Here is a 22,571-nt window from a genome sequence, read left to right as displayed (position 1 = left end):
TATATATTCTCCAAAAATACTTTTTGCTCACACTGGTCTTCCTACTGATTTTGAAAATGAAGTGTTAGTTTCCCACTTTAGGCAAAACACAAAAAGCTTTCCCATCACATTACAACAGTGATGGATAAGGTAGTCCAAAAGAGATCTTTTATTAATAAAAAGCACATTGATCCACACCCCCTCCCCCCCGCCCCAGAGAAAGCAAACCAAATACCTGGAGTTTTCTTCTGGCACATTTTGTACAAAGCCACCAGTGAGAAGACAGAGAGGGTAATGACTATCAGGGTGATGATAACTGGCAAGATAACATCTGCAAAAGGGGAGAACAAAATTCTGGCTGCTGCCTCTGATTTACATTGCCTCTGTGTATCGGTACTTGCACACACTAAGTTGAGAGGCACCTCCAGCTCCACTTCAGCGAACACTACCCATTTCTCTGGAGAGGGTAACCTACTGCTCTTGTTATTCTTCCTGCAACCACTGAGCCTCAGGATTGGATGCTTTATGGAGGGAAGTCTTAGTTTTCTCCCTTCTCCCACCCTTACTCCATCCCTGACACTGATGCTGCCCTGTGGAACTGGTTTCACCCTTTTTTCAGTAAGAAAAACAAGGTTTCAGCACCTGCTCCACTGGGCCTACCATAATTTTGATGAAAACACATCAACAATTTTGATGAAAACATCATTCAACCCCAGTGTTGATGGCCTTCAAAGTTTTTGTGAGAAAGTCGTGGTCTAGAAATATTTTTTTAAACATGCAGTTTATTTTTCCATTTTTTTGGGTATAAAAACCCAACCCCCCCAAAAAAACCCAACCCTGTCTGAAATTCAGCAACTGAAGTGATTATTGTGCTTTTAACATTGTGCACCCAGAAGGACACCAACGAATTACATAATTCAGTAACATTCTCCACAGCACTTACAACCAGGGATAGAAAATGCAAGATCTCCTTTTAAAACGAGGACATTTCTTTCCTTTTATTATTTCCTACCATCTGCCATTTCCTGACAGGTGTTTCCCAGCCAAGAAGCAAAAAAGGAGAAAGAATTATGTAATGAAGAGAAGCTTTCCCTGGGAAATATAGAAGCCCAGTTTCTTCTTTTTTATCATTTCTCTGGCAGCAGTAGGGCACATTCAATTTCAGCAGGCACTCTCCCACCTGCTGGCCTAAGCCCCGTGTCAGGGGGAGGGTGCATGCAATAGCTCTTGATGCAATTAATGTTTAATATTCATGTAGATGTGTCTGTGCATCTGTGGAACTAGAGGGAGACAGTTTACAGTGGGAAAACATGAAACATATTTTGCTTAGTCAGTACTCTGGGTAGGAAACAACAAAGCTGCAGCAACACTCTTGCCCCAGAGATGCATAATATTAAAATGAAAGATTAAATAGCGTGCGTCACACAAATACCAAGTGCTTAAAGAGTCTGCAGAAGACTGCCTCCTAGACCTTCCCTCCCATGGCAACATGAATAATATATTCATATCACTCATTCACAACAACACATTCATATAATATGTACAACATATATATGAGCAACTTTTTGTATGCTCCCTTCTGTCTTCTCTAAAGGAGGACGACTCTTTTTTTTGGGTTTTTTTTCCAATTTTATCACTTTGAATCAGTCCTTGAATAATAAAAATTATTCATTGTGCTTCTCTACAGTGAGAGTGGTGTCAACTTATTAAGTTCTGTCTCTCTTTGAGAGGAGTTTAACAACCACCATTTAAATTTGGTTTTTAATAGAGCCTAAGTCTGATAAGGATAGAAATAAAACTGCCAGTTTCATTTGTCTGCTACTCCAATCACTCATCAAAAGCAAAACTGATCAACTGAAAACTCAAAAGCAGGGCAACAAAGTACAAATACTCACTAGAATAGCTGATATCACTTCCTGTCTGAGTCTGGTTTCCAGAACTGCTTTTAGGACTTTCAGAAGTTGGCTCTGCAAAAGAAATCATACCTTTCAGGCATGTATTGCCAGAATTCCCCAAACAACTCCCTCTCAAAAATTACCCTCCCAAAACAACTTCTGTGTCCCCAGTTCTGGAGCTTCAATTGGTGCTTCACATCTATATTTCTTCTCAATAATACTTAGATGACTTGGCAAGAGGGGTGGAAAAGTTTATCTAGTGTGGCCTAAAGAGACACACACTTTGTGTGGGTGCAGACTGCCCAAGGATCCTCTGCTTGTCCACTTACAGGTTATGAGCTACAAACTTTTTCACTTTTAGGAGGTTATGGCACTCGTCAACATTACAAGAGATTTTTTTAACAAGTAAATAAACAAGAAAAAGGGTGAAAAATAGACCTGCCCCCAAGAGAAGAAAGACCAATTTATTTCACTGCTAATTAAAAAAAAAATCCTAATAGTAGATGAGGAAGTCTGAAGAGGTGCAATATTAGTAGATAGCAAATTTCTTGAGTGTTGTTATAGAATGTGCCTGCTCTCTGCCCCATTTGGAGAGAGCAATGTTGTGAGCCTCTGGGACATTTTTTAGGGCCAGCCATTTAAAGGAATGCATTTCTGCCTTCAGGTGCTAATCTGAATTTGAGTCAGGTATCAACAACCCAAAATATTTATTACCTTGTTGCATACAGCCTATGAAAAAATAATCACTGAACTTCCAGAGAGGAAACAGAAAATGCAAGCATTGTCATTTCCCTAGGTACATTATATAGGATGTGGAATTGCATTCCATATTGGATGGAGGCTTAAGTAGACAAGTGCTCACTGCCACTGGAGGAGTCAACTGGCTGGACAGACATGATGCAAGGTCAAGCCTTTCCATTGCCTGGCTAAACATCAGAATTGGCTCTCAAGCAAAGGTGTCTTTTGTCTTCCTGAGGGAAAGGTGAACTGTTAAAAAAGGGTCCTAGCAAAGGTTATAGGTCCATATATAAGTAGTGAGACATGGTGGCAGCCACTGAGGTTTTGTTGGTCAGGTACCTACTCACAATCCCCACCTGTAGGATTGCATGGTTCTTCTTCCCAAGAACAGAAGAGGGTGTTCCTCAAATTGTAGGGTGGAAGCTATGAAATTAATTAAGTCGCTGAAACCAATGTCCTATGGCCATTTTGAGGCCTAGAATACAATTTTGTTCTAAGTCTCTGAAAGACATGTTCCTATTTTTACAGAAACTTTTATGTAGGGAGTACTTATAACTATAATCATGGAGTTACTGTAACAAATAATGTCTCTTTGTCCCAACCACGTAGGAATTCCTCTTCCTTGCAAAACCAATTTTAAACTCATGCTCACTATTAAAAAATGTGGTTGTATTCTTTCCCCTTTCCCCACTCTTCTACCCTCATTTGTCTGGACACAGACAGAAGCCTTTTGGAGAAAAATGATCACTTACTGTGTGCATGCATGGTACCTAAACAATACAGTCATAGCTCAGACATTCTGATGCTATAGTGCAGGAAACAATAGTTGTCCAAGACTTTATCCCTGAAAAGTCACTGTTTCTTTAAAGCACAAGTTCTCTTTCCCTTGCTGCCTGCATTATCACCCCTGCTGAGGGGTGATAATGTAAGGTTGGAAACTGAGCCATCATCAAGTGACTAAAATAATTCCTACGTATCCTTAATTCCATGTGATTGCTTCAGATTTCCCAAGGAAATACTACTGGTTTTTTGCTGCCTTATCTGGTATACTACATGATATACAGGGCAAGCAGGCAATTATCACAGCAATGAGTTACCCTGGATACTGACTGGAAATGTCAACAGAAACAAACTGCACTGAAAAACAGGAACGCGTGTCCCTGCATTTGTGCAGGAGATGTGTGTCTCTCCTCAGGAGAAAAACTGAGGACTGAAATCCACTGGTTTATTTTTTTTTTCTGGTTATCTGGCAATTGAGCAAGATGTGAGTAATGAAAGAGAGAAAAATCCATATGTTAGCATTTTAACTGCTTGTGACCATCAATAAGAAATATGGCAGCTGAAAAGAAACATTACTGAATAAAACAGAGTAAGGAACTGAAACTTTAAGCTCATTTCTCCACTTCTTTCATTAAGGTTTTTCACATGTCAACCCCTCCTGCCTAGTTTGTCTGGATCTGGAAGGTATTTTCCAGTTATGGAATAATCTGGGATCAGAATAAAAACCAACTGGAGAAATACATCTACCATGGTAACAGGAGGGCCAAGATTTTGCAGGCAGCAGCAGCAAGAACTGCAGGGACCAGTACAGAAGAGACTGCTTCCTGATAAGCCCAGAGAAAGGAAAATAGGACAATACAGGTTCATTAGCACAGGAAACCTGCCTTACTCTGGGACTTACTGCTTCTCTCTACAGGATGAGGAACAAGGGCCACTGACAAGAACAAGACCCTTGGTAATCATTCTAATTATAACAGCTTCCCATTGCATTTAATATGCCAGGCCTGATTTTTTCTGTGGCCCCACCCTGTTTTCTTTCCAGTCTCTGCTAGTCCAGCATGGTGTTTAGTCAAAATCACAGGAAAATTACTCAGTGCTTTAAGCTGAACATCACTCTTCCACTGCTCTGCACTGTGTTTCAGGTACATTATTCCCTAGATCCTTCTTGCTCTCTGAATATTTCCTTTCCTCAGGCTGCCCTTCTCCCACCTCACATCAGCTTTTTTCATCAATGTGCATAGAGCAACCTCTTCTATTGTTCTTACTTGTTGAACTTGTTGGAGAGCTCATGGGAAGGCCTGCAATGAAACAGAAAAGATAGGTTTGTTAGTATCTGTTTTAGATGTCCAGAGTCTTCATGTCATGCAAGCTAGCAGAGTCCAGGAACCTGCTCAGTAACCCCCACAACAAATGCTGCCTCAAGTGGCATGCTAACACTGCTCCCAAGCCCAGAAAATCTGAGCTGTAGAAGTCTCCAGCCATTCCTTATAGATGGGAGCAGAATCTAAAGCCCAGCCTATGCTAGGTTGTTATTCTGCTCAAGAGAAGAAAATATTGAATTAATGGATATGTTTCTTAAAAACTCCTCCCAAAACTGAAAAAGTGCCTGGGAGTGAATAGCTGACATTTAACTGACAAGTAAGTGTTTCGACAAAAGAAACTAATTGAGACACATCTTCAAGAGTCACAAAACCCTTTAAAAAGAAATCTTTGTTTATTGTCTTGGTGCTTTTGGCTAGCAGACTGCCAAGCAGCAGAAGCAAGAGGCACTGGTAATGAGGGAGAAATTGACCTTACAGAGCACTGGGCACAATGCTTATTGGTTCTACTGTCAGCTTCCCCCAGCTACTTCACAAGTTTTGGTGCACAATATATTTTTTGTTACCGTGATGCTGTTCCTGCATGTCTAGACTGTGGCAGGCTTGGGAATTAGAGTGGCTGTGTCTTCTGTGCCCCAGCTGTGCCAGGGTGGGGGATCACAGAGGCAACATCATGAAGGCAGCTGTGACTCCAGGCAGGCATTAAGCCTGTCCCCTGATTGCCTGGGTTGCCATGCTCCTCTAAACCAGTTTCCCCAGGGAGCACAAATCCAGTCCTTTACCCTCACTACACTTTCTGTGCTGTGGACTGGTGCTTTGCACAAAGACAGCAGAGCTGTAACACACATTGTTCTATTGCTGTTAGTGTACTCTTTGAAAACCAGAATGCTGCTCTTGTTTTTCCTTCTCTCTCCACAGAATTAAAACCATGGATCACTTCAGCCACTGGGGTGAAAATCACTGCTTTTGCTAATAGTACATGTGACAAAACTTAAACTGCCATTTTAATCACAAACATCCATGAAAAGTGTGTTTAGGTTGAAAAGTTAAGTACTTAAAAGTCAACAGTAAGAGTTCTTCTTGAACATATTAAATATTTGTTATGCAAAGTTTCCTGCATGTATACAGTTGCCTCACCCTGGGTTCCTAGAATGCAGAGGAGACTCTTTTTCTAAGATTTTTGTCATCTCATCAATCTATCTGCAAACAGCAATATCACTGTGCTCTAAGAAGACCTCTGTGATGAATCATAGGCAATGTTTATACCATGCTGGGCAACATTACCAACAAAACCAAGCAAAAGCCTTGAGGAATCACTTGTCAAGCCTTCAAATCACTTGTCAAAGGAACAACATACAGTCTAGAATGCAGGAGGACACATACCTGACATTAAGGAAACATCCAAATATGATATGATTGCTTATTACCAGAGTACTGCCTTTCCTTCAGCCTATAAGGTGTGGGATGCCATGATAAAAATACCATGTGATCACACAGAGTGTGGCCAAACTAGCAAACTGCAAGGCCCTGTGTGTTCATATTCTTGAAGAAAGGCAGAAGACTGTCAAGGCGTACAAATAGGCCACTTCTCTATGAAGTCACTTTGAACATTGTTTCTCAAGTCTGTGGAACTTTCCCTTGAATGAGCTCCAATGTTTTAACATAATGGAACAGTTTCCTTTACATTCACTCTTACAAACAAGTTGAAGCATCTTGGGTCAAATTAAAACAAATAAAGTGAAAAAGCATATCAAGCCCAGGACTGATACCCAAGTTCACCTCAAAGACTTAATGGCTTTTCAAACCTGAATGCAGGTGACATAAGTCTCTGCAAATAGGAAGGGCTGTGGGACATGAGCTTCAGTACCCCCAACCAAAAGCCATGCAGCTGTCCTGGCCAGACCTTGCCTCTTCAACAAGCAGAAATTATCCCAAGAAGGAAACATGACAGCAGCCACCTGCCCTCTGTTTCTGGGCCTCTGTTATTTTTTAACAACTGCACACACCTACACACAATAAAAGTACCAGCAACTTTCCAGAACATATCTCATCCAGGTTTTGTTAGAACATGAAAAATTAAATTGCAAAAATCTCATGCCTTTCTCTTTCTTAAATGGTCTCCAGCATGCAAGCAAGGCACTGGTTCACCCTCTGTTCAGAGATTCCTCAGTCCTGCCACACAAACAAAGCTGTGCTTATCGGAGTGATTCAGCAGGTGCTTTCAGTTTGTGTTTTCTAAATAACCATCCAGTGCCCTTTTTGGTGCTCTCTCTAGAAAGAGAAGGGCAGAAGGAAAAGCAGCATTTCACTTGGTAGCAGTTATTTTAGCTGCTCTAGCTGCCTATACAGAGCTTGCTACCTCCTTTGGGGCAGCAAGCGAGATGCTCTGCATAAATAATCCAGGAATATTTCCATATTCATCATGAAAAGTGAGGTGTGCAACACTGGCTGTGCTGGGTTCCTCCTTGTGCAGTAAGGAGGACAGGAAAAAAATTGGCTCGTGACCATGGTTTGATTTGAAATTGCCTGCCTGAGTCAGTTCAGCACTGGTGAGAAGCTCGACAGATGGAGAAAGAGACCAATAACTAAACTCTCCCCCCTCTGTTCTCCAACAGCCGCTACCTAAGCAGCCTGGATACCCTGCAGTTTGCTACTTCTGTTTTTTGGAGTGCAGCCACATCCAACTGTGTTCACTGGCAAAACAAATGAATAAATTTGGCTGATTACTCAGAGGGGATATACCACAATATAAATCAAAGCAAAATTAAAAACTTGAAAAAGCCTTTCTTGCCTTGACCACACCATAGACCAGTAACAGTGTTAACTGAAGCTTTGCTGTATTTTCCATCTCCCAGAAACTTCTGGTTTTGTGTCTCTCTCTTTGGAAAGGAGCTGAAGATACAGTGAGTAATTTTTATCTAATATCACTATCCAGAGTTCCTGCAGTTTGTGTACAGAAAGAGTCAAACTCTACTAGTCTTACTCATAAAATTTTTTTCTTAGGGAGATGCCTCCTGTGAATCAAGTGAGTAGGATTTATAATTGGAGGAGTGCAATAAAGATATCAATAGATGAAGCAGGTTGATTCATCTGACACTTTATTATAATAGATCATTTAATCTTACCACCCTGCTGGGTGAATTTAAGCTCATACTGCTTTATGGATTTTTTTGTTGTTGTTTAGATCACAGAATAAAAAGCCATGATACTTGCAGTTTCTCAGATGTATTTAGACTCTGATCTCCAATTTTTCATTAATTAAACAAAAGGAGAAAATTAAATATTAGCAAGCAATCCTCTGTGGAGGTGGAGAAGGAGTGGGAGGTATATTCTACATGACAGCCAAAGTGAAAGAAATGCATGTGTCAGTGGCACGCATGCAGGTTGCTCTCTTAGCTAAAAACAGTCCTTATTGCCTCCTCTAGCCTGGGTGAGCACTATGCAGCACCTCCTCTGTGGCTGGTGCTTTCTATCTCCTTTAATACAGCCACACTGTTCTCTGATGTTCCTACATGTTCCTTCCCAGGCTCCCCCACTCATCTCAGTCGCTCTCCAGCTCTCTGTAGCACTCCTCCCACACCCTGATCTTTTGATACAGCTGATTGGAAATTTCTCTGCAAAATGTGCTTTCTTCTTTTTCTGCATCAAGAAAGGAAACTTTCACCAAAATGGCATTTAAAAAAAAAAAAAAAAAAAAAAAGGAAAATGGTCTCAAAACTAAACATATTTAGCCAGCTGGATTATTTTGGTTGGGCATACCAAATAGAAATGTTCTGATTTGGATCTATTTCACATTAATTTGTCTTCCTCTGAGCTCCCATGCAGAAGATGTGGCTCAGATACCTCTAGCTTGCAAGCTATTGTATCCCCCAAGGCTTGCAGCCTTGGCACACACCAGCCCCTGCTCTGGTGAGCAAAAGGCATCCAGCCCCTGAATGTGAAATTATGGAGACCTAGAAATAATCTAATGGCAGTGTGAGAGGTGGCATTTCCTCTAGTCTCAGCACAGGATGAAACTACTGGCTTCACACTTGCATTGCCTAAAGTTATTAGGGTGCAGCATATGTCTTCCCCTGGGTGCACAGAGGAGAAGAAATCTGCTTAGAAAGAACTAAGACATTTTTTCCTTTTTAATACACACAGAGAATAAGGGAGCAAGGGTGGTCTAAGGTTTAACCAATTGGGATAGGCTACCTAAAACATGAGGGTGAGAAAGGGGATTTCTTGTATATACAAGCTTCAAGGAAGAAGCAAGGACCTGGTGCTGTGAGGAGACAGGAAAGGTGATGGTGTGGAGATCTTGGTGTGGGCTGAAGTGATTTTGAAATGGCAGTTTTATAGGAACTCAGAGCACTGGCTATGCCAATGATATCTAGACTGACTGCCCCTGGATAGATGGATTCTTTCTGTCTCAGCCAGGCAATTATTGTTCTGGCATCTTGGGTAGTCTCTGAGCTCAAGAAGTTTTATAGCAGAGTAAGATGAGTAAGATGATGACTTTTGCAAACAGACCCCAGGAAGTCTGTAAAACTTTCTTGACAAATTTTAAGTGTAAATTGTAATTGTATACACAGCATAGTAAGTAATTCAATACACATGATGCACAGTCAGATATGCATTACAATTGAATATTAACCTGGAGAACTTACCTGAGTGAGAGACCTTTTAATTAAAAATGTTGTAATTTACTGTTTTATTGCAGTATAGCAGTGGTGAGGTTTCTGAGCTATGCCTATATTTGCCAAAAGACATGAAACCTAACAAGAAAGCCATGTAACCACAGGTCACAGTATATGCATTATGGGGAATGGGTTTATTGAAATAATTGCAAAGACTTCTTTCTGAATCAGTGGCCTTTAGTTGACTTTAACTTTCTTAAAGTGCTTATAATGATTTTTGCATGCTTCTAAGCATTTCAGTGCATAGTGAGCATACAATATTGGTCGAGTTCTATATCCAATCCTATCCTCTATGAGGAAAAATCACAGTACACACACATGCTTATCTCCCACAAACACAATCCAGGGATTGCAAAAAGAGTCTTGTATCCCTTGGGGGATGTTAAACATTACTATTAATAAAAAGGATATGCAAACAAAGACAATGTCCTTGTTGGATTTGCACACATGCAGCTAAGAGTTAGTACTAAATGAAGTGAAGGTCCAAGAGATCTTAAGGAAACCTGAATAAGGGCTCTTCAAAACCTAGGAAAGTTAAGCCAGCTAGAAGCATAACAAATGATCATTCATATGACCTGGCATCTGCATTCATCACTGTGTTTCTTAGTGAATCCATACACCAAAACACACACAGAAAAACAATAAAACTGGACTGGAGTTAGGAAGAATCAAAGTATTTTTGACCTTGCATGCAACCATGTTGTACTTTGAACAATGTCATTTAGTTGGTAATGTGCATTAAATTTCTCTCCAGATTTTTCAATAACTGCAAAAATTATAGCTGCTTCCTCCTTTGTCTTCTCTGCTTTGCAGCCAGGGAATTTATCTTGGTGACCTCCTCTGACAGTCAATGCTACACAATGACCTCACCAGCATATGTGAAGATTACTGTTATCACTTGTAAATTATATTCTCCTGTAATGACACCATGTATCTCAACTGAATGTTTGGGCGTTCACCCATCGCTCAACATAACTTCAGGGCTAGATGACATGGACACTGTGTACCCTGCATGAATAAGGAGATCTGATACTCCTTCCAGAACAATGCACAGCAAATGAAGAAAAGATTCAAAATTATTTCCATCCTTTCACCTGCTTGTATAGAGAAAGTGTATGTTTTTAAGACTTACCTGAGGTTCCAGAAGCAGAAGTGTTTCTTTCTGGACAGACCGTAGAAGAAGAGGACAGACCTGTAGTAGGTGCAGCACTCAAAATCTCAGTTTGTGCCAGTTGTGTTCCACTTGCTTGTGTAGCTGGAAATGAGAGAGATTTCAGGTAAGAGGCACCTGCACAGGCATTGTCTTAGATCCTGGACCATCTCTCAGGCAAACGACCATCCCTATGGAATTGTTACTACTGGCATAACTGAGGCACCTTCAAAGCATATTGTAGCAAGAGAAACAGCCTCATATCTGTGCCAGCAGAGAACCCAGACCTCTGAACTGGGACCCTAGAATAGTTAGACAGTGTTGCACCAAGAGCAACATGAGCAGAAGAGACCCTCAACTTAATGCCCTCTATATTTTCCTTCATTTTAAAATCAATCAATCAATCAAGCTTCAGTTACAACTGTCACATAATGTGATATTGTATAAAGTTTAAAGATTGCAATTGAGCAAAGGGTTAATTATTTCATTCTGTGCCATTAAGGCCTAGGAAAAAATGTATCCCTGAATATTAATGTATGAAAAATAAATTGTCTTATTTCTCCTCTCACTCAGTCAACAGAAGATCAAGGCTATTGTGTCAGAAGATTTGCAGCCTAAGGTGAGGCCAAGACAGTGGTGCAGGACATGACCTGAGCCTGTGGAACTGAAGATCACTGAATGACCAGAAATAATTTAAGATGTTCCAGCACTGCCCATCTTTCCTATGTCTGTACTTAAACCTCAGAAGAGTAACAGGCAAGAGAGTGCCTACTGAATAAAACATAAAGTAACCTTATACTTCCTGTCTGATATAAATCAGAGGCAACTGAGCCGTTTTCGGTTCCTCTTCATATGAATTTTAAACACTGGAATGAAAACAACTTTAGGAAACATTTCAGTCATCGAGCAACATCACACACATGCAACATGTAAATCTTGAGGAATTCTTCATCACTCACTTTATCTAGAAACTGATTACCAGTTTGGTCCCACAAGGAACTCCTTTCCCTTCCCCTCTTGTTCATTAAGTGCAGTACCTTAGAAAGGCAAGTTTCAAAAATCAATAAGCTAAGAAAGACTGAGCTGAAGTCACTGTAGTCAAGGGATTCATGTTATTTTGGAAACTGAGAGAAGCTGGGCAGCAAGGGATGGTGTCTTTCAAGGCTGAGCCATGAAAATTACACAAAACAATTTAAGTGCCTTAAATTTTCACTGGGATTCTAGTAATGAGAAGCAGAATTTCATGTCAGCTTCCTTCAGAAACTTCAGCATTGTACCCATTCAATAAACAAGTCTAATCAGTAGAGAGGAGTGTAAAAAACTCTTCTACCTCATTTTTTACTGTGGTATAGTGCAAGGATCTGAGAATGTTAACAATTCCTACATTCTCTCCATGGAAGCTTTGAACCAATCTTTAGAAGAAATTTTTTCAACATTTGATTCTTATTGTTGGGGCCTCAGACTCGAATTTTACATGTTGAATTTTAATCTGAGACCAATTTTTAAAAACAGAAAAAAACCCCAAATGGAGGCGCCTCCCACTCCCTCTAAGATGCAGAGGCTTGTAGCAGTAACAGCAACTATCTTGTGCCCCCCTTGTCATAGGTTAGTAAAGGATTGCATGGGAAAATGAAAAGTAAGACACTCAAACACAAATATGCATTGTGAACACTACAAAACAATCAGGTGTGTGGGAGAGAGGAGTAGTGAGGCAGCCAGTTACTCTGTAACCCCATAGAGGGCTGTTTTCCCATGGGGATCACTCATTCCACACATCCTATCAGTCCTGGCAGCAACCCAGCCTCGGGTGCTCCTCTTGTGTTTGGGAGCTGTGAGAACAGATTGTTCTCAGGAACACGGGCTGTGCTCTGGATATGCCTTGGCAGGGGATCGGGAGGGGAGGGATGCTGGCATTTCCATTTTATTTTTTTTTAAATTTAGCCTGGATGAGATTCTCCCAGGGACCCAACTAGCACCAGGTATGACTTACACCTTTACTTAGGGCTTAAAAAAAAAAGCTTGTTGCATTTATTTTGCCAGACTGCAGAACAGGCTCAGTGCTCCGTGCGTCAAGGGGTAAAGTAGATGTGCTGCAGGGCAAAAATCCGTGTGCCAGTTTTCACTGCTTCCAAGACAGAAAACGCGACCTGGAGGGTAAGGCTCCCTTAATTCCGCTGCAAGATTAAATCCTAGCAACCCAATTCTCTGCTGACTTGTGGCTTTGAAGCAGCTTTGAAGCAGCATCCAAGCCTCATGCCTCATGCACAGCACAGGCTCCACCACCAGCGCATTCAGCAGATGAGACAGCTTCTGCACCAAAAGCCTGTGGAAGCAGAAGCATCCATACCCAGCCACTGCTCATGTACTCAGCAGCACGTAACGCGTGCTGGAGATGTGCCTTTTCGGTAAATCCCGCAACTCGTAGCTGTGCGAGCTCTAGGTAGGTCTCTCCTGGCGGCAGGAGACAGCGCCAGCCCCGGCTCCGTGCGGGGACCGGCGGGGCCTCAGCGCGGCTCAGTGACTCAGCCCTGCCATCCCCACTGACACATCGCTGCAGTAATTCATCACGCCTCGCCTCAGCCAGCTGCAGCCCGCATTCCTGATTCCTGCCCGCTGCCAGGGGGAGGCCTGGCCGCGCAGAAAAGCAGCACAGCGCGGAGGGGCGGCTGCTGCTGCTGCTGCTGCTGCTGCTGCTGCTGCTGCTGCTGCTGCTGCTGCTGCTGCTGCTGCTGCTGCTGCTGCTGCTGCTGCTGCTGCTGCTGCTGCTGCTGCTGCTGCGAAAGCCCTCGCATGGCCGGATCACGGGTTTGGGGTCAACAGCTGATTATGAATAAAAACGGTAAAGCAGTACAGAGCGTAAAATAGCTGCCCAAATGGGGATGATTGCTGCAGCAGCAGAGCTCTCTGGTGGTGATGCAGCTCTCCCTGCTGATATTTTGATAAGATAAATGGCAGGGTGTTAACATGTATCTGGCAAATGGAGAATCAGCAACAGGGAACCTGAACCTGCCCTGCAAAGCTGCTGTCTGAGCTTCAGGAATTTCCTTACTCTCTGTGCTTTGAAAACCCTTCTTTTTCTTTAACCAGCTGAAATTCGACCTATATCCTCACTTGATCTCAGCGTGGCTTTCTACTTAACCTATGTATAACCCATATACATTTTGGTATTTCCCGACAGTACTTTAAATTTTCTTTACAGTAAGCTGCCGCCTAATTGGTTTTGACGTTGTAAGATGCTTCAAGTAATCCACAAATACCCTGCATATACTCTATGCTCTGCAAAGAATACAAACATCTCTCTGTGTGTTGGAACCTTTCTTGACCAATAAATCAATCAAGGAAACACTTTTAAGGGGTAAAACGAACTCCACCCAAACCACATTAAAATACCGGCACAAAAGCTTTCTTAAATGGAATATTAAAGCTTTTCCCTTGAGCTAGTATTTTGAGCATTAACACACATACAGGACTTGCCCCCATAATCAGTAGCCTGAAAAGCCATTTACATTAATGAATGCACAAAAGCTTTGAAAAATCCCATTGTAGCAATCCAATGATATTTTTGTCCATTCAGAGGAACGAAAATTGGCTAGGGAGGTAACCAAACAGATCTCAGTTTTAATGTTTACTTCCATAGTTAATTGCATGTGCTGTCTGCAGTTTAATATTTTCTGGTAAGCAAAACCCCAAAGTATTTTAAAATACATATTTTAAAACTTCTCTCTGCATAAAATGTCTCAGCAGCCAACTATACCCAGTGTTTACCTACAACATGTGCTAATAGAGGAAAACTGAGCAATACCTGTTACAAGAATGTTTTTCTGGTAGCGTTACTGAAGTAAAACTTACTTTATAATTACCGGTAGTTTGATTAAAAAAAAAATCCTCTACTGTTTCCCTTTGTCACTTATTAATATTTAATACACCACTGCACCATAATATATCGTCCTCCAGGAAAGTGGCATGAGATAACTCAGAAACACAACAGTCAAAAATCCACTCTTATTTATCACATAACACCTTGAATACTGATCTTACATAAGATGCTTGGTCCATGTCCAAGGGAGGAAAAATAGAAAATTTTGTTGCATTTCATTTCTTATTCTCTTTGATAACTTCAGGTGTCCCAGGATATGAAATCCTGATTGCAGATGCAATTTTCTGTGGTGTGACACCATACACATTCTTGTTTTAAGAGCCTGAACTGCACAAGTGAGGTCACCGATTAATGTGAGCTCTTGGATGTGACATGTTATATTGATAAATAAGGCCAAGGAGACCAGTCTAATGTTGGCTTCTAATACAATAAATAGGGCAGGAAGGCAAGGAGAGATTGTATTTGTGGGCTGAAGAGAAAAAGAACATTGAAGTTTGAAAAGAAATAAAAGACAAAGATGTTTGTGAGATTCAGTGTATGGAGCACTGGGGGCTTTTCCTGAATATATAACAAAAGGTGACAGCAGCCACAGAAACTGTAGTGGAGACAGGAAGCCCTGTCAAATCTCAGTTGTGTGAATGCAATAATTTGCTGCAGATTTTAGCAGGCATTGAAGCAGAGAAGGGGATGACTTTCATTACAAAACAACAGAGGTGCCTGTTTTTTATTAAAAATCAGATGCAACAAAAGTATATTTTGAAGTAAATTTTGAAACAAAGGCACCACTAATTTCCGCCTCAGTTTCACACAGCCAGTGCAAAAACGGGGAGAAAAGAGTGCTAGTGAAAGAGACAGCAGCCAGCAGCCAGCTTTCCTCTGCTGCCTGTTTTGAGGGCAGGAGTGTTGCTGTGCCTGTGCTGCTTCAGGGAGTGCAGCTCCGGCAGCCCGGTTCTGCTGCCAGGGTGCCGGCAGGGGCTGAAGCAGGCAGTGAATGAAGCCAGGGAATCCTGCTGTGCCCGTGTTGTGGTGGAAAGGCAGGGATGGCTCTCACCAGCAGCCGGATGGTGGCCAAGGGGTCTGAGAGTTTTCTGCAGGGCTGACCACACGCACAGAGCCCCGGTGCCATGTCTTGTCCCAACACTGACACCTTCTGTCCCATCCCACTCCTTTCTGCTGAAGCCAAGGCTATGATTTTCTTGAAACGTAGACCAAAATTTTGTCTTAAAAAACTCACTAGAATTGGTTTTCACATACAGATATTTCCAAGGACTTGTGTTCCATTTAAAGATGATACAATTTTTTAAAATGCAGGGCACTTCCAATGTCCTGGACATGCTGTCCCAGTTTTCCTTCTAATGAAGGGGATTGAGAGGCAAGAAAAACCTGTTCTTAGGTTAATTTAGCAAGCCTTTTTTTAACCACAGGTTTGGGGGAGAAGGAGGGCTTAGCTTAAATGAGGAATTTTAAACCCAAATCTCAACACAAGCAGCTAGGGACTGAACTCTAGCTGGTGGGAAAAGAATGCAAGAGGAATGGAAAGGAAGCACTTCGCTGAAAGCTTCTTGCCCAGTCCCATCACACCTCCAGCACCAGTTTTCCAGCTCAGAGCAGTGGCTGGAGCTAAGCTGCACTGGCAGGCATGCCTTTCCTCATTAGCTTTCCTTTCCCCCGCTGGGAGCTCTATCTGTCACCTAGGTTTAGTTCCAGGTGGCTGTGCTGCTCTGGTAGCCACAAGCCAGGAGCCTCTGCCAAACTGAAAGGAGCAGGAATTACATCCGTAATGCAATGTGCCATGCTGCAGGCTTCTGACAGGCCTGCAGTGCCACAACTGCAAGTTTTAAGAGATCCTTCGGGGCCTTTGGTATCCCTTTGAGCAGCTCGTGCGTGCGTTGGGCAGGCTGTGTGTATTCTGTGACTCATCAACAGTGGCTTTTAAAAGCCAAGCCAAAACCCCGAAGACTTTGGGCTGAGAATCAGACCACTCTTTACTCAACACACAGCGGGAAAGCTGCTTCAGTAGAAAATGAAACCATGAAGCGAAAGGGGAATAGATCTCCAAGAAACTTACCAAGCTTAAGTCCATGAGGGGTGGCTTTAAAGGAAAATTTGCACACAAAAAAGCATGCAGCCTGCTTCACGGGGGTACTTTTTCAGACAAGTAAGCCAAGGGAAGAGAAGTCACATTCTAATAATTCTTAACAGTTCAGTATGCTGTAAACATCAATTGTGAGTGCATTGGTGTACCACTGACTGCAGAGGTAAATATCCAGAGTACTTATTTTAATTTTTTAATCAATTAAAAAAAAGAAAAAAAAGAAAAAAAAAAAAAAGTTTGCTCCAAAGCTCTGATTCATCAGAAGACTGGAGCAAACATTTACAGTGCATATCATAGACAAGGGAGACTGAATTTCATCCTAAGTGTACTGACTTCCTAAAATTAACCCAACTACTTTCTGTGTATGTGGGTTTGATTTTTTATTTGGTTGGGTTTTTTGTTTGGGAGTTTTTGGGCTTTTTAATTTGTTTGGTTTTGTGGGGTTTTTTCATTTCTTTTTCTAAAATCCAATCTGATGTTCCAACACATATGTTATTCTGAAGATTCATGGGAAATAAAACTATCTCCTTAGATTGATGCAGAGTAATTAGTACCACCTCTCTTTCAGTACTACAACTCACAATAATATGAAACATAATAGGAATTGTGTTGTAACACATAAAAATAAGAAACAAAGGGATGTTGTTCTGACACCATTCTTATCACATGAAATAATTTATTTTTTATTTCTCAATTATCAAAAAAACAAACAAAAAAACCAAACAAACAAATAAACAAATGAAGAAAGTAAAAAAGTTAAACCCTTCCAAATATCTCTCTCAGTTACAGGGAGATGAATGTCCTGTGTAATGGCTTCAGGTCACCTCCATTACAAACTAAAGGTGTAATATTCTTTGCAGAGGATTCCAGGGCAACCTTCATTAAAGATATATAATAGGGTAGGATGAATAGCTCTGCTTCTCCAAACCACCAAACTACTCTTTTTGACCTCCTTCTACTGTTTTGCAGAATTTTACAGAAATGTAGCACAGAATGACTCAGAAATGGCTCAATGAAGTTATCGCTTACTGTTTGTTGTGCTGAGACTTGTACTTGCTGCTGAAGTCACTGCTGGTGGTTGTTTCGTTGTATCTTGTGTTGTTTGTGATGTAGCACTAGCTGAAGAAGACGTGGGGCCTAACACGGGAAAGACATTAAATTTATTTCTTCACTTTTGTAAACATATATAAAACACTGACCTTGCAGACTAATTTTAAATTATCAAAATTTAAATTCAAGATCAACAGGGGCACGGCCCCATTGACTGCAGGGAAAGCCACTCCCTGTCCCACAGGTGGGTGATCCCACTGCAGACAAGCCTGTGATAATGCAGTTGGAAGGAGTAGCATGGAACTTCTTTTAAACCTGACCAGAAGGAAACTCCTGCACACACCAGTAAGGTTTCACCAAAAAATACACTTCCTGTAAATCAAATTCCCAAACCAAGAGGTACTGTTGCCTAATTTTCTCAATGACCACTAGAACAGCATCAGTTCACTCAGAGATTTTCACTTACTGCTTGTGGTGGTTTCATTTGTAGCTTTGACTGCAGTTGTTGTCAGCACTGGAGTTGCCAATGTTGCTGTTTGTGAAATTGTTGTAGTCACAGGTCCCACTACTGCAAAAAAGACATTCACATCATTATGGATTTATTTTATCATACCTAAATAAACACCACACTCCTCTAGCCATGTTTTCTTACCAAGGCAGTGAGTTTCTGTTTCAAGGCTGGCCCTCACAGAGCTTTATTACCCACACATTTTGAATGAGGATTCGAAGTACATATGGCTGGTTTCAGAGGGGAGATTTGGCCAGTGAACAACCTGCAATTGCCTACTGAAAGGTAGCAATTGCATCTTCCAGTCAGCCCCTAAAGGAGAGGCTCATGATCTCTGGGGGTTATACAGAAGTGCTTGGCTTGACTTCCAGAAGCCATTGGAAGTGAGTGGAGCAGAGCCTGGTGTGGATGGATGGGTTCCCTGTGCTGCTGGACTACCTCTCTGAGCAGCACTTTGCTGCATTCCTGTTTGGCAAGGAGAGGAATGTAAAATCTCCATAAAGAAGTGTGAGTGGCACATGGGAACACAGCTTATAGACCACAGGTAAAGAGTTGAGGGGAATGACTCCACTAGTTTTTGGGCGATTTTTCCCCGTGCTTGCCCACCTTGAGACATATTTGAGTCTTCTTCATTGACCAGCTTTTCCAGACCTTCCTCCTCTGCAGATTTCTGGGGAAAAAGGAGCACCCAGCAGGCCCTCCTCTTTGGAGTATAATAAAGCTCAGGACATTGTGGATGATATGAATAGTATTCTCTATAGATGATATTCCTTGGGGTGAACTCGGTTGCCTTCGTAAGGTGACTCCTAGTTCTGTCCTCAAGAGGAGTGAGACTTGGAGGCCAAGGGGAGGGGAAAGGGCTCCTGCAGGCAGCAGGGATCCCTTCCCAGCCACTGCTGGTATGGAGAGATGGGAGCAGAGTTGTCCAAATGTCACTAAAGCAATACAAGGTTTAAACCACCTTGTCTTGCTGTGCATGGATGGCATAATGCAGGTCTCAGGTACCCTTGACACTTGCTCAAAAGAATGGACTTACCAAATTACAGCCAGGGAATCTGGACTAAAAAACTCCATAATTAATCAATTCAAGAGTGCAGCTTTCAGTTCTGTGATCTAATGCAAACAGGAAGTGCTACTGTCAGCTACATACCTGACGACTACTTCCTCTACCTACATACTACCTCTTCTAGCATTTTTAATGTTGGCATATGTGAAGGAATTGGAATAAATCATTACTCCCATGAAGTTTTCTCTCATATGACTTAAGTACTTCTAAAGGCAATGTTCACACTGGAACTTTTGAAATGTAACCTATACTTTCTTTCTCTGCTCTCAGTTTTCTGGCTGTTCACCTAGAATAGCAATGCCTCAAGGAATGTGCCTCCTTGTTCCACACTTAAATTGCTTTGATCTCATACTGGGTTTCTAATGTTTTTCTCATAGCAGCATAAATATGAACACTGCTTTCCCTTCCATGACAAAAAGCTGCAAGAAAAAATTCAGGGAAACAGTAAAAGAGTTATTTCACTGTGAGTTGTTGGGCATTTATGAAGTGTCTTTTGAGCAGACATAAACATCACGGTTGTTGAGAGCTTCATAAAAGAACTGCAACACAATTTGAATAGGTCTAAATCTTCTGCTGTTACAAACATAATACACACATATTTCACCTGGATGCATTTTATCCACCTCCATTACTAGTACTTCAAGTGTATACTTCGTAATCTCAGTGTTTTCAGCTCCACAGCAGACTCATTATTATCCTTAATTATCAAAAAATAAAATATTGTGTCCATGTTTTTTTCTCTCACATGTATAACTCATTAGATGCAGCACTCTTCAGTATTCAGACAAAGGAGTTCACATGATTGAAATATGGTCAATATTGATTTTTCATGCATTTTCATAACAAAGCTGCACAATAAAGAGACCTGAATGTGAAAGTCAAAACAGTAGACCAGAATTACAGGCTTTTAACATCTGAAGCAGGTTTTCTCTGTTAAGTCCTCTTGAACTGGAAGTCTTTGGTAATTTATTAATCTCTGATCTCACTTGAACACCTCCTTGAGTGCATAGGAACTCGGAGAACCTTTTTCACCCCAAACAAAAAGTGTAGCCTGCTCAAATTAACTGCCTCTATACTAAGATACTTCAATCCTTTCTTTGAAACAGAGTTTTAGAAGAGATTCAGGGAAATCCGTTGCTCTATGATCACTCTGTATGAAATAATTCACCTGATTGCTCCCAGAAGCTGGAAAAGCTGAAAGCTAGAAAGATAACAGGATCTTCAGAACACCAGATAACACAAATTGGAAGACTTACCAGCTTTTGATGTTACTGTAGAAGTGGCTGGCTTGACAGTAGTGGTTTGAATGCCATTTTCTGAAAGGAACACAGGAAGAATCATATCACTTCACCTTCCAGATCTATTTAGCACTACATAGTCATAATAGTAGAGAGCAGCATGGACCTTCCTGGAAAATCAAGTTCTGGAGCTTATTAGCAGAAGCAACCAAATCATATGACTCTGCTACCAACATTTTCAAGCAATAGGCTAAATCTCTTCATTTTGCCCTGGCTGCGGTAATGGGGATCATCTGCTGCTGCCTCCCACCTTGGACTGCATGCACTTTTCCCACTGCTGTCTCCTAGACTAGCTGGGAGGGGGGAAATGGAGACAAATTAGGTGGTTTTTTCTATCTCCTCCTCTCCTTGAATACAACTGCAGCTTCTCTGAGTCTTCAGGGTGGAGGATTAGCTAAAATAACTGGCCATGGGAGTAAGCAGCCCTTCTCCTGCCTTGATGTAACAAAACTGTACTACCTCCCTGGCTAGTACAAGCACTTAAGGAGGGCTTTTCAATGTCACCCTGATCCCAAAATGTGAGAGGAAGAGGAGAATCCCCAGAACACGGCTCGAGAAGCACCACATTAAAATACTGACTTTCACCATTGCCCTCAACGCAGTGCTCCAGCTATTGGGGTTTTACTGCCGTAAATGATGCCAATCTTAAAATGTCATTAGCAGGTGGATCTTCAGTATCACAAAACAAATAAATCATCCCAAAAAGAAACTTCAACAAACAAAAAGCTAATAATTTCTGTCTCTACTTACTGTGTTGCAAGATCGTGACATCATAACTCAAGAAGTGTTTTTGGCTTCAAACAAGATTTTCAGTCTTATTGCTGCAGTGTTCATATTTTTCTACTGAAAGAATTAGTGGGTGTTGAAGGGGGTGAAAAAGCTGCACTGAATCAGAAACAGGCATTTTTCAACCATTTTATACTGCTGTGAGACAAGTATGGATATATTTGTGGAGCAATAGATCAACTCCGTAACTGAATGGGAGAGGAAAATGGCACAGGCTATCCCCATGTGCTGTCAGGTTTGAAGCATGACATCCTGTCAGGCTGCATTAGCATGCTGTAATACAGACATACTAAACAGAGTCAGGACAGCATGTCAGTATTCTTGTGTGACTCCATTCATGGTAATATCTGCTGGCATTTTCTCTTTTTTTTGGCTACAGGGCAGAACAGTCAGTTTTGTTCCCTTTGCTGAGTGTACTGCACTCTGATTAACATTTATGAGCACTACCAGAAGCCTGCAAGAGCCACAGATCTAACCTGGGAAAAAAAATGCATAATACAATTACAGGGACTCTGCAGAAATGTATTAAGGTCTAACCAGATGAGCCCTTACAATTCCCCTCCATTGTGTTATCATCCCTCTTGGCACCTGCACTTTTCTAATTGGTCTCAGCTCCTTCCCAGTGAGCCCCACTTTCTTGGGCATATTTTCTAGGTATGCTGTTGCCTCCATAATGCCTTGTCATAGCACATGCTGGCCCAGTTTGACATGGGCATATCCTATATAAAATTAAATGAGTCCCCTGTGGGCCAGCTGCTTCCCCAGCTCTAATCCCCAGAACACATGGACACAGACACGCCATGCACAGACTTGTGCACACTGCATTTAAAATCCAAGTTTTCTTGCCATTTGGTTACCCAGTCAGAGTAATGCTTCATAGCCCACACTTGAAATACTTGGAAAACAAATTTTATCCAGAGAGACTTAAAGGCAATCTTATTTCCCTGAACAGTGAGTATTTTTCCATCTCTTCATTCTCATTATGTGTTGCTGACAAAGCTCCTGTAATCCCCCACACCACAAGGCCACAGCACTAGAACAGAATGTTTTTTCAACAGTGCCTACATTTCATATGGTTTTGTTTTAACATATCTTAGTAGCTACCATGTCTGTAATGCCAGCTAAACCTACTAGCTGGTCAGTCAGCTCATTCCCAAATTCACTCTTCCAAGACTCTTCCTCTAACTCAGCATGACTTTGTAGGAAGCTCATTGCAATATTTAGATTATTCATCCTTTAAAGGTGTTCCATTTAATAACCATGTTGATAGGCCAAGGTTTCCTCAAAACTACAAAGAAATGTGAATATAAGTCACAGTTTTATTATGACTCACTCTTCGTTGATTTTATCA

At 41.5% G+C, this 22,571-nt stretch overlaps 1 protein-coding gene across 1 annotated transcript in view; it reads right to left on the bottom strand.

The window, feature by feature from the left end:
• The window catches only part of EMCN (endomucin), a 52,685-nt gene that overhangs the window by 16,036 nt on the left and 14,078 nt on the right, over window positions 1–22,571 (bottom strand). The window contains exons 2-8 of the mRNA XM_063423023.1: window positions 20,393–20,452; window positions 18,029–18,130; window positions 17,542–17,649; window positions 10,523–10,645; window positions 4,658–4,690; window positions 1,875–1,946; window positions 215–310 (exon numbers count right to left, since the gene is read on the bottom strand). Of these exons, the coding sequence (XP_063279093.1) occupies window positions 215–310; window positions 1,875–1,946; window positions 4,658–4,690; window positions 10,523–10,645; window positions 17,542–17,649; window positions 18,029–18,130; window positions 20,393–20,452 (594 nt within the window). The remainder of the gene's footprint in view (window positions 1–214; window positions 311–1,874; window positions 1,947–4,657; window positions 4,691–10,522; window positions 10,646–17,541; window positions 17,650–18,028; window positions 18,131–20,392; window positions 20,453–22,571) is intronic.

This window comes from Prinia subflava, chromosome Z (assembly GCF_021018805.1).
Source record: "Prinia subflava isolate CZ2003 ecotype Zambia chromosome Z, Cam_Psub_1.2, whole genome shotgun sequence".
Taxonomy (NCBI): Eukaryota; Metazoa; Chordata; class Aves; order Passeriformes; family Cisticolidae; genus Prinia; species Prinia subflava.
Note: the sequence above shows the minus strand (reverse complement) of the source record. Positions and strands in the feature narration are given on the sequence as shown.